At 39.4% G+C, this 20,403-nt stretch overlaps 2 protein-coding genes across 8 annotated transcripts in view; one reads left to right on the forward strand and one right to left on the reverse strand.

Annotated features, from left to right (window-relative positions):
• GTF2A1L (general transcription factor IIA subunit 1 like) overlaps positions 1–20,403 on the forward strand; it is a 495,737-nt gene that overhangs the window by 57,696 nt on the left and 417,638 nt on the right. The window lies entirely within an intron of this gene.
• LHCGR (luteinizing hormone/choriogonadotropin receptor) overlaps positions 1–20,403 on the reverse strand; it is a 51,999-nt gene that overhangs the window by 16,864 nt on the left and 14,732 nt on the right. Inside the window, exons 2-7 of the mRNA XM_016137120.2 lie at positions 18,245–18,316; positions 16,247–16,321; positions 13,282–13,356; positions 11,283–11,357; positions 11,117–11,194; positions 2,259–2,327 (exon numbers count right to left, since the gene is read on the reverse strand). Of these exons, the coding sequence (XP_015992606.2) occupies positions 2,259–2,327; positions 11,117–11,194; positions 11,283–11,357; positions 13,282–13,356; positions 16,247–16,321; positions 18,245–18,316 (444 nt within the window). The remainder of the gene's footprint in view (positions 1–2,258; positions 2,328–11,116; positions 11,195–11,282; positions 11,358–13,281; positions 13,357–16,246; positions 16,322–18,244; positions 18,317–20,403) is intronic.

The following is a 20,403-nucleotide window of genomic DNA, read 5'->3' on the forward strand; positions in this document are numbered from 1 at the left end:
CCTCGTCTAGGTCACCCCAGCCACAAAAGACTTCAGCTGCCCCCTCTATTCCGATAACTCCGACATCTATGTCTCTGGCTCTGACCTGCCCTTTCCAACCCTCTGTCCTCCCCGCTAACAGGTGAACCTTCTTTAAGCACCCCTCTCACACTTTTCATCCCAGAACTTTCAACAACTAACGCATTTTCTACAGAAGAGATTCCAAATTCTTTACTCTGGCATGTAAGGCCCTTCCTAATTTATGCCTAAACCACAGCTACTACTTTCTAAAAGGTAGTATTTGCTGGTCTATGAGTATACCTCATGCTTCCTCCGCTGGGCCATTCCTTGTGTTGTCCTCTGCCTAGAATGCTTTTTCCTTCTGTCTTTGCCTAAAGCCCATCTCAAAGTCTGCCTTTCTCACAAGGCTTCCTCTGATTTCCTTCTCTCCGGCTTTTGAAATCCCAGAGGACTGCCCAGAGGACTCTCAAATTAGGCTTCCTGCTTTGTCTTCTGTTTTAGCTACTACTTAGTGTACAATTCATATGCCATTTGGAGATGCTTATTCTCAGGTTGTAAGCTCCTGTGGAGCAAACAGCAGGGCTTATTCATGTTCATTTCCCCTCAAAATATAGCATGGTCCTTCAAACACAGCTGATGCTTGGCCAAACACTTGTTGAGTGAACAACGGATTGACTGACGTATCTGAGAGTATTGTGCCAGGCTAAAACAGATTTATTTTCAATTTATTTATTTTTTTTACTTTTTAGGCAAGGCCACCCTTAGTTGACCTCACAGATTAAAAGGATTTTGTCAATTTGCAATCCCTTATTTTTTATGCCTACAGCACCTGCTCTTCCTAGGTGGTCTCTCATCCAAGTACTAACCAGGCCCGACCCTGCTTAGCTTCTGAGATCGGGCTTGTTCAGGCTGGCATAGCCATAGACTTGAAACAGATTTAGCTGGCTAGAGTGAAGCTTTCATTAAATTCAAGTCAACAAGAAAATAAAGGAAAATTTACTCCATGATAGGGAGCACAACTTTTAAAAAGCTACCATTTCTTGAACACTTAGTATGTGCCAGACCCATGTTAAGAGCATAAAAATATAACTTTATTTAATTATCATTTATTCATTCATAATTAATTATGTAATGTAATAAAAAGTGAGCACCTACTCTGTGCCAGGCACCAAGGATACAAAGCAGACCTTTTTCATTTTGGTGGGGGTATCCTTAAAACAAGCCTAATAATGCCTCCATTTTATGGATGAGAACACTGGCTTAGATGGGTTAAGTAACCTCCTCAAGGTAGCTGATAAATAGTGGGATTGGAGATGAGTCCCAATCAGTGACTCTAAGATCTGTTTTCTTATCCACTAAGCTATGTAGCATGGTATCAATATAACAGGGTCTTCGGTTAGCATCGGTAGTTAAAATAGTATATTATGTAGACTTATGCTACTCAACTTCAGACTGGCAGTACCAGCATCTCCTGGGAGCTTGTTAAAATTGTAAATTCTCAGTCCCTACATTAGACCCATTGAATCAAAGTGTCTGGGAGTGGGGACTAGGAATCTGTGTTTTAACATCTCAGTGTCATTCTTATGTAGTGTGATCATCACTTCACCTTGTACCTGTTATATTTCAAACAGCCCTTCCCCTGCAAGCTTTGCGAATGAACCACTGTGATAGAAAAGGAGCCATAGAAAGAAAGAGGGGTTGGGAACCATGAAGGAAGCAGTTGGGATGCTCCCCTTGAGTTAAAGGCTGTTAACACTGGGGGCTGGAATAGGGTGTGGTGAAAATGCAAAGCTCCCTCACCCTGTGGAAAATGAGCAACCTACCCCTACCTTCCCCCTCAGCAGTAGGGAGGTGGGACTCTGAGTAGGTCTATTGTGGCTGATTAGCTGGTAAACGGTGTTACTGATTTCTCTGCAGTGGCACCAAGGGGAAGAATTTCTTTGCTGAAATAGTGCTGCCTCAACCTGAGCAAGGGGGCTAGATAGGGAGGCTGTGAGATGGAGGAGCCTAAAGTAGGGTGTTGAATATTTCAGCAAACTGTCAGCTTTAATGTATCCAGGCTGCATCTCTCTTTGAAATCAGGGTGCTCTGGGGTTTTCAGCCAGCCAGTTGCCTAGTAACATGCATGAAACACTGAGGACTAGCCACTTGAAAGTTTATTTTTGTCCTGAGTTAGTTGCTGAAGATTGAATGTGATTTGGTAGCCAGAGTAATATTTCATTTTTATTCATGAGCTGAGGAAATAAGCACATACTTACAGGGAAATCAGCGTCGTCCCATTGAACGCATGACTTTGTATTTCTTCAAATCCATTTCCATATAGTTTGCTGAAGAGGGAAGAGAGACCATTTAGGAACAAAGGAAGCAGTTTGGAATCACACATCCTTTCTCCTGTGACATTTATTATTAAGATAATTACTGGCACTCACAATATCTAGCTCTGTTTCTCTTAACATTTTGGATTCTAAGGGCCTGGTAAAATGAAGCTATTCTTTTTGCTCCATTTTGTCTCCACCTCCACCATTACCACCACCAATTTTAAGTGTTTATTAGTTACCAGATACTTGACCAGCCATTCTACATGTACTTTTGATTTAATCTTCATCGTTGTTTCCATTATCCTGGTAAGAAGCCTTCCATGATGTTGTGTAGCCTGCTTAAGGTCAAAGAAGGCAGTGGCAGAACTGGGGTCTGAGGCCAGAGCTGTCTGAATAACACTCAGGTCTTGCCTCTGTTTGGACACTATGGACTTTCTGGGTTCCTGAAAGCTGAGAGCAGAGGGAGGTTCCCATACTGAGTTCGCTATCTTTTCTCTTGGATGAGCATGTGTTTTTCGTGATGCCATATTTGGCTCTACAAACAAGAAAATTTCAGTGTCTGTAAACAGTTCTTTAAGACCCATTAGTGGATAGTGAAATCAATTTAGTTGGGTGCAATCAGCATTTTAAAAAATGAAATAGAAGTGATTAGAATAGAATGGAAAATATTGGATCGTGTTGCATGTAATTAGGGTAGTACGGTTTATTACATTTTGTTTCACAATTTTTGTATGTACATACATATATGTACACATGTATACACACACACACGTCTACCCAGAATAAGACATAAGAGGCTCTGTAGAACACAGATGCTAGGAAATGTTAGAGCCAGAAGGGAAATTGGAGAGAATCAAGTGGGACTCCTTCATTTTGTAAAGAAGGAAATAGGCTGAGAGGAAAGTGACCTGTCTAAAGCCCACAGTAGGCAAAAATGAGACCAGAATACATGTTGTTTGTAGCTACTTCTAGCACATCAGTTTTGCTGTTTGTTTTACTTTTCTTCCCTGAGATATCCATACGGCCCCATTTCCCTCCTGCAGGGCCATGTTTGGTGCCATGTTCTCAGTGTGACCTTCCCTGGCTGCCCTATTTAAACCACCATCCTTACCTCCCCCAGCATCCCAACATTCTCTGTTTCCTTCTCTGATTTGTTTTTCCTCTGTTGCTTTCTCATCGCATGGCCCATGATTCTATTATACTTGTTCATTGTCTACCTCTCCCGGTAGAATGAATGAAAGCTTTTGGAGAGCAAGGATTTCAAACTGTTCTTTTCATTGCAGAATCTTCTGCATCTACAACAGTGGCTTTCACCTGGGATGATTACAATAAATATATATTAAATGAATTGGATGAACAAGTGGACCTACAGAAGATGAATTTTTTACTATAAATCATAGTCAAGTTTGAAAGCCAGAGTCTTACACAGAAATATTTTTATAAGTTTTCATGTACCGTGATGTAAGATTTGAGTGAGAAAGGGCCGTGGTAAGATATAAAATTAAACTCTTATATCTGGCAAGACCCTACGTTCCCTTTGCAGGGTTGCTGGCAGCTGAATGGCCATGTCAGGAACAAGCTAGGGGGTGTGACTTGAGAGACAGTTTAAACACATTCTCCACCTGCTTCTGCTCCACATGGCTGTTGTCTGAAAGGTTTCCCTAGTCTTTGTTAGATAAAACAAGCATTGAATTTCATCTTGGGATATGCATATATGTGTAGTGTGTGTGTGTGTGTGTGTATGGTTTCTTTCCATCAACCCTTATCACACATGAGACAAACCAGCATATAAGTAAATAGAAGTGGGACTCATGTTGAAGCGTGATATTTGAACACTGAAATTCAGAAAATACAGAGATTACAAAATAATTTATAAAGTCTCCTTATTAGATTGAGTTCTAAGAGAGCAGGGGAGCATACTTAATTCATTCTGTGAAACCCCATGCCTCTCATAATGCCTTCTGCCTCACTCAGTCATCAGGCTGGGTGTAGCAGCAGCCTTGCCGTACCATGGGAAGGGAATCTTCCCTGGCTTGCCCTGCTCTCGTGTGCTTTCTTTTGGAATTCTTCTGAGTTTACAGCTTCACACACCAGCTGTTAACTATATTCTGTAGTGGATTATTGGGTGCCATTTTTCAATAATTTCCCTTCCCCATTTATATTGTAGAATCTGAGGGTATAGGAATTTGGTTTATACCTGTTGTCTTGCATAATTACACACAAGCTTCTTGTCTCCTTAGCACTCAATCCCACTGGAATTTTTCTTTTTAAAATTTTACACTTAGAATATGATTCTTTGGCAAAGTCTTGTCATTTGGAGAGTTACATTCCTATGTAGCAATTTCTTTTAGATAAAGGAATCACACCTATTTTTTCTCTGAACCTTTGAAACTGGATTTCTTAGCGTCTAGGCCAGTGTTTATCAAAGCATTCTCCTCCATCACTGAATCAGAATCACCTGGAGCTGCTTGCCAGCCATGCAGACTCAGACCTACTGACCAGGTGTACCATGGACCTATGGCATCAGACTGGTAGTGACATCCAGGAACATGCACTTTTACAACAAGATCTCCCAGTGAGCCTTGGGCATGACACTTTGGGACCACTTGCCCTAGGGTGTGTCATAGGACGATGCAGCTCTCATTATTTCCAAGGTGTAATCAAGTGGTTTGTTGGTCAGAATTGAGTCAAGAGTCTAGTCCCCTTCCAGCTTTCTCTGCCTCCTAAATGATGAAGCTATATGTGTAGTGGATCAAGAAAAAGTAGCCCCTACTCTGATTTTGGCAAAGCAAATCTGCCAGCGGTTGTCTGGATACCATCCCCTGTCACTGCTAGGTGCTGCCCTGATCCTAGTTCTGATACATGTTGGGATTTTGTACTTTTTTGTGGGGCTTACAAACCCATTGTTCCAAATGATGTCTCGTAATTAAATCTGCAAGTCCTGAGCTCAACTGCCTGGGCTTGAATCCCAGTCTGCTACTTATGAACTGAATTACTTTGTATAAATTACTTAACCTCTCTGTGTCTCAATTTCCTAATCTGAAAATAGGGATGATAATAATAGTATTGACCTCAAAGGCTGTCATGAGGATGAAAACAGTAAACATACGTGAAATGCTTAGAAATAGGTTCTGGATCACAGTGTTAAAGGGTTGCTCCTATTATTATATTTGGAAGTGGCCTCTAGTTCTCTGGCTAGAACAGAGGGAAATGGTCTCCCTTTCCTTGTTCTGGACAGAATTTCCATGAAATGCTGCCACTTGTTTAAATGAACTCCATTGGCCTAGCAGCTTTTCTGTTCCTGGGTGGAGCAGGTCAGTTTGGTGGCCTGGGCTGCCACAAATGCACTCACTCTCTGAAAGCCCTCAGTCACCTTTGGCCTGTGTTAGCATCGTTGACATTTTTGCACTTGGACATTTTCATGTCTTATTATTATTTTTTTTTTTGAATTGCCTTGGTCCCACTCGTGCCAGCTTTCCAAAGAACACAGCTCATTGTTTCTTTTTCAGCTGTTGCTCTTCGTCTCTGTTCTTACCAGACTCACACAATAGAATGCACTGCATTGTTTTGATTAAAAGAATGAATTTCCTTACTCTGGAGAAATTACAAATGCGAGTGGGAGACCTCATGTTGTCAGGCATGCACAATGCTTTATGCCCTTTAAAACATTTGGAGAGTCACTTCAGATAATTTTTTCCAAAACATCATGGTGTCAGAATTAAATGAGAAGGGCTTCCTTTGCCTCGAGGATGCTAGGATGCTGTCACAGGCACAGACACGAATTTTCCCCCTTCTCTATTACAATAGTTGCACCTTACTTTAAAGTATTGTCTAGGTTTTCTATTCAAATGTCAGTAATTGTGATTCAAACAGAGAGAATGGCACTTTTTTATTTAAAAAAAGATTCAGGCTTTAGAACTTAACAATATATGATACTCTAATTTTGAATGCTGCCTTATAACAAACTCCAAATATTCCTAGGCTCTAGAAGCATTTCTGGGGTTGTATTAACATTCTGTCATAGTTGCCTCTTGGATCATGTAGCCACCTAGTTTTTGGATGATTTCAAAGAAGAAAGCTTAATTTATATTTACAGATCCTCAGGGTCTCAAAAAGTGATTCCATTGCTGAAAGACAAAACATACTATTTCAGATATATGTCCTGTGGTAGTATATATATAAGCAAAATTTTATCAAACAATTATACAAACACCATCCTAAAAAAGAGGAATCCTAAATCCACTACTGTCTTCTCCATGTGGTACTTTCTGAAGTCCTTTTACATCTGAATAATTTTTCACGTATAAACTTCTCTAGTGGATGCTTTGCAGTGCTTGTATGGATGACTGTCACTGGTCACTACTCTATGCTGCCATGACCCTAGTTTTGAATGTTCATCATGCCCCCATTTCCATGGGGCCCAAGTCGCAAAGGCAAGGGGTCCATCTCTTTGGTTTGGGTATGCCTCCTGCCTTTCAGCAGCACTGGAGTTTTTATGTTTCCTTCCACCTCAGTGAAATTCATGTCAACTTAAATGACTTGGCCATATGTAATAATAAAAAGGGTGACAGGCATCCAAAATAATTATGACAGCAATGGATTATAATATATTAGATAAAATTTTTGAAAAATTCATGTCCCATAGTAATACTTGAGAAAGAGGGGAAAAGAAAATAAAAATGAAACCTCTTGTTTACAGAAGAGTGCTACATAATAAATGTATAGGAATGAAAGACTTTAAAATTACCATTTTGTAACTGCCTATGTAATAACTGAATAATCGACAGATGCTGAAACCAATGGTTGTTGGCCAAGTGATACAGAAACTCGAATTATCCCACAATTATTTACTTACTAATGACAGAGGGAAATAAGCACCCTTATGATGAAGGTCTGTCAGCCACCACCTTAACCAACTGGCCAAGGAATAGGACATGATGTGCCTCCTGGTTTGATGTAGTGGAAGAGACACAATGTCTTCTTTGCAGTGTTCTTGCAGAACTGTTGACCTAAATCTAGTCATGACAATACAATCAGATGAATCCAGACAACTGGCCTAGGTCCCTCAAATGATTCAGTGTCATACAGAAAGAAGAAGGCAGGGAGGGGGAAGTCCTGGGGGTTGGGGTGGGAGGTGAGGTTGGGAAGACTGGAGACATAACAACAAAAATGCAGTGCATAAACTTTGACTGAATTCTTGGTTTTAAAAAAATCTATAACTTTTATTTGAATATTGACTGTGGGTTGGATAATATCATTAAATTCATGCTGATTTTCTTGGTTGTAATGGTATTGTAGTTATGTAGAATGTCCCTATTTTAGGGAAGATATATGCTGGAATATTGTGGTATGAAGTGTCATGATGTCTATAAACTTCTCTTGGATTGTTTGGCAAAAGGGAAATTGGTTGTATATACTTGCATATATAGAGACAGAGTAGGCTGACAAGCTGTTAGTAGGTGAGTCTAGGTAAGATATATAGGGGAGTTCATAGTACTGTCCTTTCTACTTGTGAGTAGAAAGGCATATGGAGAGTGCATCCAATTATCAGTTAAAAATTTCAAAAGAAAAATATTCAAAATGAGATGATGTGACACAGTGCTTTCAGGATGGTCTAAAACAATCAGCTTGCTGAATGTTAGCTTTTAATTGTGTTAGTGGCAGTGTAGATGATGCAGTGTGACTGAATTTGCACAAGGAGGTATTAATTCCGTTGCATGGACAGAGACAGAAGCTCGTCGAGGTGGTGTGACTTGACAAAGGTTGGTTACATGCACAGCCAGGATTAGAATCCAGGCTTTTAATTTCAATGCCCAGCAGTCTCTCTACTGTGCCTTGTCACAGGTGCAGCCTGGAATCTTGTCATCCTTTGTTGGGCATCCTTTCTCTGTACGGTCTTAGAGAATTATTTGCCATGACCTTTCCTTCTCCTTGTGGAGTTCAGACATCAATCAAGGTTGTCTCCTTTTTGAGACTGGTATTAACAGTCATCTAGAATATTTTAAAGGTAGTGCAGCCAAATCCTGTTTCAGCAAGGGAGACATTACAAGGTGGCCTCTTGAAGAGATTTAATGAAAAGCCCAAAGGCTATAAAGGGACATAAGACTATAATGCATAGTTTTAGCGTTAGCCCCACTGAGCTCTTCAGCATCAAGCAAAGTGTTTTGTTTTCATTAAATGAACTCACAGTTGGGATAGATTTGAGTGTGGGCGGGGGGAAGGGGGAGGGCAGGAAAGCTTCCAGAAAAGCAAAATCTCAAAAACTCAAAATCTCAAAAACTACTAATGAAGAGAAGCCTGCTTTCATTATTTTCTAATTAGAGAATTAAACTTTATAGTGGAGAAAATAAGCCTTTCCTTTTTAAGTGTAACAACCTTTTTCTAGTGGGGCGCTCCACATGATCTTTCACTTATAGAAGGCCCCATTCAGCTGAGAACAAGTGCCAAGCAAATGACTAATCTCTCCCCTTCCAGATGAAGGGTTGAGAGTGAGGAAGGGGATGGAAGCATAATGTCCTCGGGGCTCTCTGGGAGAGATGGATCCACAATCCTCATTAACTTCAGAGGTGGGGCAATTACACCCTGCTGGTAGGTACTATTAGTCTTAAAATCATAACTAACATAAATGAATGGTCCTAAAATAAAAATACCATGTAGCTCTTGTGTGAAAATGCTGAAATGTGATGTGTGAAAAGGAATCTTTGGTTGTTCCTTGAGTTTGGTGGGGTGGCAGAGTCTCGTGAGCTTATAAAACCCAGTAGATTATCTCTACATTCCTTTTCTTATTGATCTTCCTCCAAGTCTTCTGCCTTTTCATTCCTATTCTACTTGACTCCCACCACTGTACATTTACCTGGGAGGAGTACCTATTGGTTCCTGATTAATTGTAGATTTAGGTCAAAATCAAAGGGAGTCTTGGATATGAACTTTGGATGAAGGCTACTCTGTTGGTTGGTTTCTTTTTTCTTTTTCTTTTTCCTTCCTTCCTTCCTTCCTTCCTTCCTTCCTTCCTTCCTTCCTTCCTTCCTTCCTTCCTTTCTTTCTTTCTTTCTTTCTTTCTTTTACCATTTTCATATGACTTCTAAGCCGTTAACCCCTTATCCTGGCATTCAAAACTCTCTTTAATCCATTGTTTTCTCCACTCCTTTTTACCTAAACTGTTATACCGTATTTCCTTTTCCTTAAGTAGGATGTTTACTCCCAATGAATATGCGTCATCTTGTTTTTCTCCTTTCCACAGCCATGCTCTTGCTCCTGCTGTCCTTTCACTTGGATTACGTGCTTTCCTTTTCTTGGTATATGGTACAACGTAATGATGAAGACCATTGCTCTGGGTCTAAATCTTGACCTTGGTCAAATCACTAAACCTCTCAGTGCCTTGGTTTTCTTATCTAAAAATGGGGCTGATAGTCTCTACTTCATAGAGTTGCTGTGAGACTTAAATGAGTTTTTAACCCATTTCCCATTTAGAAAAAAAAAGTGCAGCTCGCTACCAGCAATAATTTAATTTTACATAAATACACTTTTTGAGGTTGAAAAATCTATTTTCAATGTGAAAATAAAATATAAAAACTGTTCTTGGAGTTATTTCTAAACAGAACTTGTCTCTAATCCTAATGTAACAGAAATGTATATGTAAATCACATTCATCAGATGAATCTTTGGCTAACAACTGTTTGAGAATGATGCTAACATCACATGAAGGAATGCTACATTTTCTAGGATTTGACATTTTCAGCAATTGAAAATTACTATATTTTGTAAATGGAAATATCACTACTAATAACAGAATGCTATAAATAGAATGATGTCATTTATTTCCAAAGACTATTGATATACTAGAGCAATGTGAAAATAATAATAAAAGCAAGATATTTCATGCCAAACTTTGGGGGTAAAGTTAGGACTATAACCCATGCGTTATCTCAGGGTAAATGCTGCAGCCACAAGTGCTGCTGGCGAGTATTTCAGGCAAATGGGAAATGGGTTAAAAAAGTACTTTAAAACAGAGTAGTCCTTTAATAAGTGCTGTATAAATATTATAAATGTTACTGATTCTGCAAAGTTTAACTTAAGTCTCAGCTCCACCATGCAGCCTCCTCTGAGTCTGGGATGGGCCTGAGAGCTGCATTTCTAACCAGCTCTCAGAAGATATGGCAGATGCTGGACCATAGTTTGAATGGCAAGGTCTTAGGAAAGACCATGAAAGGGACAGAGCCTTTGAGCCTGGCAACCTAATGAGTGATGATCAAATAAAAAGACATTATTTTCAACTATTAGGAGATGTAGGGAATGGGCATAGATGGTGTTGCTTCAGAAACAAAGTCAGCACGTTCCAAGAGGAAGGCGAAAAAATCAGAGAGAGAGTGAGAGCAGAGTCCATTGATAAACTACTCTACCTACTTGGAGAACACCCTTCCAAACTCTTCTCTGTTGAAACTTGAAATATTTGTGCTCTCTTTTAACCAGGGCAGCCACTCCCCTTCAGGCTGTTTCTTCCTGGCTTCGAAGCATTCCACTGATGCAATGAACAATTTCATCAGCTGGAAATTCGGTCACTGTAAATCCTTAGGGCCCATTTGACTAATTTTAAACTGAATAGATTGGTTGGTTTTCATGTGAACATGTGACCCAGCTTGGATCCCATACAATTCTTCTCGCCTTTGGCATTTTAGGTCAAAAAGAATGTCACCATCGAGTGAGGGACACAGAAAAAGATAAGAAGGAACTCACTTTAAGCTAGAAGTGAGAATAGCAGGAGCCTTTATAGCAGAACGTGAATCTGGAAGTTTACTCACAGTGTTATGGATTCGTTATTCATCCCTTGAAAAGCATTTCCTGGTATGGTGGTGATGTGTAAGTTATCGCAAATTTCCCTTGAGGAATGAAATGAGAAATATTTACTTTCCAAATTTGAGCTGCAAATAGGAAACTGTTATGCATAGCAATCAGCCGGGTACTTACAGAATGAAATTAAATTCTGAGGAGAAGATCTTCGTAACATCTGGAAGCTTTCGGATGCCCGTGTTACAGATGCTCCTGTGATTGGGGCAAGTAGGGATGTGGGCAGAGAGGGTAAGTGATTGTTATTAAGACATAAAGATAAAAATAGTAGAAAGACATTTTGCAAATACTGTTTTCACATTAAATTAGAAAAATATTGAGCTTGGCTCTATCAGTTACACTTTTAGCTGTTGAAGATTGTGAGAATTTAAAAGTCCCTAATGTTATGGGAGAAGTTGCTCTAATGATTTGTATTTAGAGATCTAGGGGCTGGAACCAAACTTTCAGGTATTTTTTATTTACATTTATTTTTCCAGCCTGTCTTTTCCTATAGCATCAATTAATTTTCCTATAGTATTGCATTCCAGTTTCCTTTTGGTAATTAGTTTATGTCATGCTCCTGATAGTTCTAGAAAGCATCCCCCTAGAACAGCTTTTAGCTCCAACACTTTGGGAAGATTATTCTCCATGTTAGCAATCCATATCCCTCGTTATTATAAATCTTCCTTTATTTAGCTACTGTACGATTCAGGAAGTTCTTCCTTGTATCTCACTGAAATCATTAAACACGCTTTTGGTTATTTAAGCTACTCAAAGCTTCTCTTCTTTTTCTCTCACCCTTTATTTAAAATTCAAAGACGAGGCTTCAGTGGTAGGATAAATTAAAGGATATTTTATTACACAAGAATGAGAATCCTTTAGAGGAGTCTAGGATTTCCCCCAGCCGAATTTTAAATTTACCATCTTGGACTGTGGACCACTGATGTGAACTGCCTGGCACCCTGGTGACAGTGAAAGTTTTCTCTTTCGGCTTTCTCTGGTTCCCCTCCTTTCTTGCTGCCCAGATCACAGTGAATCCTTGCCCTGTTTGGGACTCATGATAGCAGTGTGGGCCTATACTGTAATGTGTACTGGAGTTGCAGGAGTATCACTTTTTGGGGGTGAAATGCTATTCAATAAAGACAATGATTCTTAGTGGGGGGCTGCAGTTACCAAATTTGGTTCTGGGATTTTCTTATGTTTTCTCAAAGTGGTTAATGCTGAGAGGCTTATGTGTACTGCAGAACCCTTGAAGGTTTGGAAAAGCAGAGCACCTGGGTTAGAAATCATCCAGCTTTGGAGCTACCAAAAGAGCTACTGATAGTGGCAGCCACAGCTCCTACAGGGGTCCCAGAGCAAGACTGCAGATGACATGGAGTGCCAGGCAGATGTCCCTTCCATATTTGGGGAGTTGTGGACTTTACATACTCTGGAGATTTTGTGAAATTTATCAGGAGGAAGAGAGAGAGAACATCTATTTTACAGGGATTCAAATTTTTCTGTGTAAATATGTGGTTATTTGACATAGTGCTAAATTATAGATTGTTTCAAATTTCAGGAATTTTAGTATTGCTGGCAAGGCAGTGAATCTATAGGGCTATAGTGGTACTCAACTTATAATTCTAACTAGTGGGCTTAATCAGAGTTGATGGAATAGAAAATACTGATTTAGTTTACATGGCACAGTGGCTATGTGAAGGCAATACTTGAAATGTCTTCAGCTAATGAATGAATGAACAAGCGAGATAAAGGAGATCAATAATTCTTAACCAGGGATGAGAAACGCCTCTCCCACTTTCACATCTCCTCTGTCCACATCACCACCTCACCGTAGAGATTCACACTGATCCTTTTTAAAGTGTTATGACCCCGTTGCCCCCATTAGCTTTGGAAATCACTGCAAAGAGGTGATAGTCCCTCAGGTGTCTGGGACAGAGAAAATGTTGGGAACCACTTACAGGTATTTGGAAGCACCTAGCATGATGCTCGAGAAGAAATGCTGATTAAATCAACAGACTGAAGATGGACATGCAAATAATGCTAAGAATGTGGTTTAAAGAATTCTTCCCAACATTTAAATTGTTTGGATTTACAGCAGATGCATCTTCCCTTCCCCAATTACTTAAAGAAATTTCCTCACAGGTATTTTAACCGGGGGAGACTTGTAAATGCTCCAGGCTCGATGTATAGCAAGTTTTTGGTGTTCTGGATCAGTCTGTAAAGAGAGAGAGGAAAAACAAGCAGCAGTTTACTGGATGTGTATTGTTTGGAATGCATGAGACCATAGTCACCAGAGGGTGCTGGCTAAAATGGCATAAACAAAATCAAGTGGAAGGAGCGTGGTGAGAGCCAGTTGGCTATTTCTAGTAAGCTCTGCTCTCAACCTCTTGCCAAGGCAGGCGCATTATAGCTGAGAGTCTGTTCCACTCCCCAGCCTCTCTTGCTCTCCCAGGCAACATCAATGTCCAAGGCTCCTGGCCAAGTAGGTCTTGCCCTACCATGGAAATTCTTGCCCCAAATACAGGCTGTGATGGGATATTCCGCTCCCAGGAGAGATGAGGACATGAGCTACTCTCCCTTGCAGGCAAACTGGCTCTCTTCATGTTAGGGCAGCGGCCACACCCACCAATTATCCAATGGACACCCAGTCTATGGAATAGACAGGGCAAAATCCAGGGCCTTGGATTTAGGGATTTTGTGCCTATTCTGTAGATGATTCATCGTGTGATAAGGCCCAGTTTCCTAACTTCCCTAAGTCAGTGTTCCCTTCTGTAATATCGGAGTAATCATACGTACTCTTCCTACTTCACAGGTTGGTAGGCAGTGAGTAATAGAATATGTAGAGATAATGTATGAGTCAGGGCTTTGCAAAGTGCAAAATTATAGCTATAACATCACAATTGTGTTAGTGTCCTTCTCTCTAGTTCCACTAGTGACTTTGACCCTTTGAGAAGTAACCGCAGTTGCCAGGTCCTGTCTACTTTAGATTCAATAAAACGTCAATAAATGCCTTTGGCTCATTCAACAACCTCCTGAGAAAATGATAATTTACTCTTGTTCCATAGAGAAAATATAGTGTATTGGTTAGGTGGACAGATGCTGGATTCAACTTGGTTTTACATCCTGGTTTTACTAATTTATGACTTTAAAACTCAGTTTCCTTATAGGATGGTTTTTAAGGAATGAATATGTGTGTTTGGTCCACAATAAGTCTTCAGCCAATGTTAACAGTTACTATCATTGTTGATGAAATCAGAAAGTTAAATGATTAGTCTCTAGTTACACAGCTGAGAAGCAGCAGAACTTGGAGGTGAACCCAGTTTTTTCTGACTCCAAGTCTAGTGTTCATTTCACCTCACTGTAGTTACCCACCTTTGGTGCCTATTTCCATCTTCTATGTCCTTTTGAGCCTTTAGTGGTAAGTGACATTTTGTTGTAATTAGTTTTTATAACTGGTCAAGCAATTGCAAACCATATAAGGCATTATGTGGATGGGACGGAAAGGACTTTTATCTCTTAAGGATATTTCGAGGTTTGACCTTAGACCACTCATCCCTCCATTCATTTATTCAACAAACATTTATTGTGCCGGTCACTGTTTCACTGTTTCGGTGCTGGGGAGATAGCCGGGAACAAAGCAAAGAGAGCCTGTGTAGAGCTAACATTCTAGTCTCAAGGCCTTCCTTGGGAAAAGTACATAAACATTCTCATAGAACACTTTATTTTTCTTTCTGTTGATAAATGTTGCTTTGCATCATGACAAGCTTTATCTTAAGCTGCTCTTGTGGTTCTCAGTGTAAGCTGTGTTTCAGCATCGTTGGTGAAGTCTGTTAAAACTACAGATTTCTAGGTTTGGGATCGCACTGTCATCTGTGATTGAAATGAGCCCCCTAACTCCCATGAAATTCTACTTTACAGCCATTATTTTCAATTTCCCTATTATTGTTTGGTGAGTTTGTCTCACTTTCATGGCCACACTGTTATCTCCTGGCGGAGATTTATATTTTTACCTCCTCTATATTTCAGCAGTACTTGGCCCTTGGTTGGACATGTGGCAGGTACTTACATACCAATCAATTAACTATTCTCTTTATATAAATGCTAATTGGACCATTCATAGGGAGGCCTTGTGGTACAGTGGAAAATGCACAAGTTTGAAGAAAGAGAGGCTGGGGATGAATCCCAGGCCTGCCATAGTCTAAAGTTCCACATTGGCTCTCTTAGCCTCCCTTCCTTCCCCCGAGCAAAAGGTGTAATTACTCCACTGTACATGGTGGCTGTGAGGATAAAACAATACAACCTAGAGGAAATAAATACCAAGCACAGACTCCCAAAAACTGTTGCTAACATCCTTCCCCTTCCCTTAACTTTTAAAACTCCTGTGCAGGTAAAGTTTGTAGAAGCTCAGGTTTGCACCAACCAAGGCAGCAGTAAGAACACTGATTTAGGAGTCACATGTCTGATTTATAGTCCCAGCTAACTTGCTGTGTGACATCAGGCAAATCAGTTAACCTCTTTGGAATACAAGTTCATCCTCTGAAAACTGAATTAAGCCACTTTTATCCCATCCTTTTTGTAAATTGCAGGAAAATGATAATTTGGAAAGGGTAATTTTTAAGAATCAATTCTGAAACATCACAAAAACAACAAGAACTCCAACATACACATGTCCAACACAGGGCTTTTACATGGTAGGTATTCAAGAACCATTTACTGAATGAATAAATATGCTCAAACAGCCCCCAGTGAACTAATTCATGATCTCTAAGCTCCTTTCCAAATTTTCCCACCACCTCAAGTACTTCATACCCTCCCTTCCATAAGGTAGGAGCTACTTGGCAGGACTCCACGATGTCAATTTTAATTTCCAGCTTTGTGTTGTGATGTTTCAGAGTTTATACAGCTCTCAGGGAGAAGCAGTTGTCACCATGGCAACCTTCAGGCCACTGCAGTGAGAGAGATTAATGCCTGCCCAGACCTGGTAATTGTATAGTCTTTTCCTCTTGGATCCCTAGCAGTGGATGCTTGAATACAAATACCCAGTGGTCTTCAGCCAGTGAGAGTAATAGTGTGCAGCAGTAAATGATCTGTTAGCTGATGCTTACATTTCAGACAAATTGAGGAGGTTGTCAAAGGCATTAGCTTCTATCTTTTCCAGGGAATCACTCTGAGAGATTTCACTAGGAGAGAGAAGGGGAGAGAGAGAGAGAAAAAAGAAGAAACATGAAAGAAACGACTGTATCTGCATCATAATATGCTGTGTGTGTGTGGCTGACAATGTGTCCTTTTAAAAAAAGAACAGGGATGCCTTAAGCTGTCCTCACACATAAAGTGTTAACATCTCCATTTAGAAGCACTTATGGGCATCTACAGCTCAGGTGTAGCTGAAATGTAAGTTTCAGTAACCCCTGTGTATGTGAGAGGGGTTTTTTTTTTTTCTTGTTTATTAGGACTCAGAATCACAAATTACTAAAAGCAGACAGGCCCTTTGAGAAAATCTAGTCAGATTCTCTTGTTTTACAGCTTTGAAAATTGAGATTCTAAGAGAAGAGGCACCTGGTGTTTATGGGAAGGTTTCAAGACCAGGATCAGGATATCTGGGTTCCCAACTCCATCACTCTAGTGAGGTTTTAATTTAGGTTGAATTCGTTGTTTCATAACTCTCCCCCTTTCTCCAAATCCTATTTTGAGGCAATTGTGGTCAACTGCTGCACATGGTATCTTTCTTGGGTTCTGTCTATTTCTTTGACTTTTTCTCACTGTTACCAAATTGAGAACAAGGGGTATGCCCTATTCACTTTTGAATCCCTGGTGGCATCAAAATACCTGACACATTGGGTATGAATGAATGAATGGATTAATAAGTGAATTGGTTTTTCTTAAAAAAAAAAATACTAAAGGAATCAGCTTTGCTATATACCACCTCCAAGCATGTAATGTCAGTGTTACTGTTAAATCCTAACATAAGCTACTATTTGCTGCCAGCTTAGAAAAAAGCCCCAAATTCACAAATTGTACATTTGTGTGTTTCCAAGGTTAACATTCACTAAAGCCTTCGCACTCGATGAGAACTTTAGCTGACAGAAGAGCTGAGCCTAAGGCAGTTAATGTTTTTTTATGAATAGTGCAGTAATGGATCGATCCTGGACTGATTCACCTCATTCCTACCTAATGGTTTGCTTATTTAACTGTGTCTGCTTTTCTCTTTAGGAGGTCTTAATGCATTAAAAATTTTCAAAATTTAACATTTAAACTTGAGAGCAGAAGAATAAGGATTAGGTTCAAGCAAACTGACATTTCTGTAATTTGCAGTGAATTTCCTATAATATGCACTAATTCTTAAGGAATTATTTTTAATATCCTCACTGCTTAATAATATCATAAAGAGCAGTCAGAAGTTCCTCAAGGAGTTTTGGAAGCCCATGGAACTGTAAAGATCGGCGATGCTCTCTGGGAACTAAAAGGCCCCTTAGGTCCTTTGACCCAGACTAACATGCTGGCTAGAATCCTGGAGTTCTGAGAAAGTTCTGTCTCATGTATGGGGTCTTGGGACCTAGAAGCTAAAGACCAGAGACAAAGCATTGAAGTTACATCTGACACAAATGTGAGATCACACTGCCTGCAGGCTGCTTTACATTTTGGTAAATGCCTTTTATCAATATGGCTATAAATATTGTGTTTTTGTGATACGCTTATTATATTTTATATACAAAGATTATCTTCTCATATATAATAAACTTCCAACACATTTTCTTTTATGTGGGTGTTATCTAAAAATGTAACACAAGGGAATACTGCTCTAGGGGAGAATTTTTATGATTGGAATCTACCTTCTTTTCTACTCGAGAAGTATCCTCACTCATCATAATGCATTCAATTCAGTGATGCAAGGTTAATTATCTAGATTTTAATGACTCTTAAAAATCATATCTTTTTTCAAAGGTCCCTAGATATAATTTGTATTAAAAAGGTAAAAGTATTTGAGTTTCTTAAGCACAATTTCTCTCCTAGAAAAATTATCCCCTTTCAACTATGTTTTCTCTTAGAAAAAAAATTTATTATTCTAATTATGAATGTCTTTTGATATGCAGTATCTTACTTACATTTTTACGACCTCATTAAGTCCTCTGAAAGCTTGAGATGGGATTACTTTGACAGGGAGATAGGTGAGTGATCTAGGGAAGAAAAAAGGAAAGCTAAGAGTTTAAGATTTGATTGGGTGCCATTTAAGCTCATGAATAAAGTGCGTGTGTGTGCACGCGCGCGCGTGTGTGTATTGGGGTGTATGTGAGACTCTCGAGTTTGCAACAACTGGGTTCAGGTTGAGAATTCTCACATATCAATAAAGAGATAGCCCATGACATATTCTCAGTATATATCAAAGAATGTGTGATTTTGTCCTTAAGATCCTGAACTTTAGGATCAGATACACATGAGTTCAAATCTTCATTCTTTTACTACCTGGCCGTGTGACCCTGAGCATGTTAATTAAATCCTGTTTCAGTTTCTTCATCTATAAAACTGAAATAATAATCCTTATTTCCCAGGGTTGTTACAGTGATTAACTGATAACCCATGTAAAGCACAGGGTTTGGCACCAAGTAAATAGTTAATACATAATTTTAGAGTGTCCCTATAGGTTTGGTTGGGAGGATAGAAAAGAAGCTCTCTTGGGTAGAGAAATGAATGGTGAAAATGCAGTTGGAAACCAGGTAGACAGGAGAAGGGATTCATTAAGAGCATAATCCATCTCCTCCAGGCAGCCTATTTCAATATTATCCCAACCCGAGCACTTGCTCCTATAGTTAAATCACATGGGCATCTCATTGCCATTTTGGGGGAGCATCTATAGAGCATTTCCTTCAGGCACTTGCTTATATGCAGAGGAACAATCTAAGTGTTCTGGAATCGAGATAAAAATTATACATTACATAAGAGTTGAAAGTAGAGCGATTACTCAGCAACAGCAAAACCAGAACAGGATGATGTACAGCTACTTAAAGGAAACTGAGGTTAAGATAACTCTGGAGAAAGGATCTGTCAGGCAGGGATGAATGTTCAGCTAACATTTATCAAGCATCTACAATGGTTCAAGGTTTCAGGCCAAGGACTGACTGAGAGGAGGGGAGTGGGCTGGGGACATTTCAGATGGGAAGCAAATATCAGGAATTTGAGAACAGAGGTGGGAAATGCTGCCTTCCTTTTCATGTGTCTATGCAGCAGAGACTGCCTAAGCTGCTGGGAAAAAACACCTCCTCCATCGTGGGCAGATGTGAATCAGTGAGATATCTTATAGTCGAAAGGACATGCTACTAGTGTAAGGTGCTGTGTGAGTGATGTACACACATCTATAATCTTATTTTATCCACTCATCAGTGGAGCGAGATGAGTATTCCCCTTTGATAGAAGAAACTGGATCACAAAGAGATTAAGTAACCTGAACAAGGTAACGTGACTAAATAGACTGAGTCCAACTGTTCTTTCTCCTGTGCAATATTGAGCCAAAGCATGTGATTCCTAACTCACTCTTTTTTCTTTACTTACCAACTTTATTGAAGAATAATTGCCAAATATTGTATATATTTAATGTGTACAATGTGATTATTTGATATATACATAGATGGCGGAATAATTATCAAGATCAAGATAATTAACACATACATCACTTCACACAGTTCTTTGTGTGTTATGTATGGGTATGATTAGAACACTTAAGATCTACCCGCAGTAACTTATATATATATACAGTACTGTATTATTAACTATAGTCACCATGTTGTACATTAGATCCTCAGAACTAATTTTTCTTATAACTGAAAATTTGTACCGTTTAACCTATCTCTCTGTATTTTCCTCTCCCCCAGCCCCTGACAACCATTCTACTTTCTGTTTCTATGAAATCAGCTTTAAAAACTTTTCTTTGGATTCCACATATAAGTGATTTTATACAGTATTCATCTTTCTCTGTATGGATTATTTCACTTAGCATTATGTCCCCCAAGTTCATTCCATGCTGTCACAAATGGCAGTATTTCCTTCTTTTTTTATGGCTGAAAAAAATATTCCATTATATATACATATATCATTTCTATCTATTCATCTTTTGAAGGACATTTATTTTTGTTTATTTTTTCATATCTTGGCTACTATGGATAAAGCTGCAGTTAACATGGGAGCGCAGATATCTCTTTGAGATAGTGATTTAATTTCCTTTGAATATATAACTAGGTAACCCGCTCTCTCCATGAGCATGGTGGAAGGA

Source organism: Rousettus aegyptiacus, unplaced genomic scaffold, assembly GCF_014176215.1.
Source record: "Rousettus aegyptiacus isolate mRouAeg1 unplaced genomic scaffold, mRouAeg1.p scaffold_m13_p_7, whole genome shotgun sequence".
Classification (NCBI taxonomy): Eukaryota; Metazoa; Chordata; class Mammalia; order Chiroptera; family Pteropodidae; genus Rousettus; species Rousettus aegyptiacus.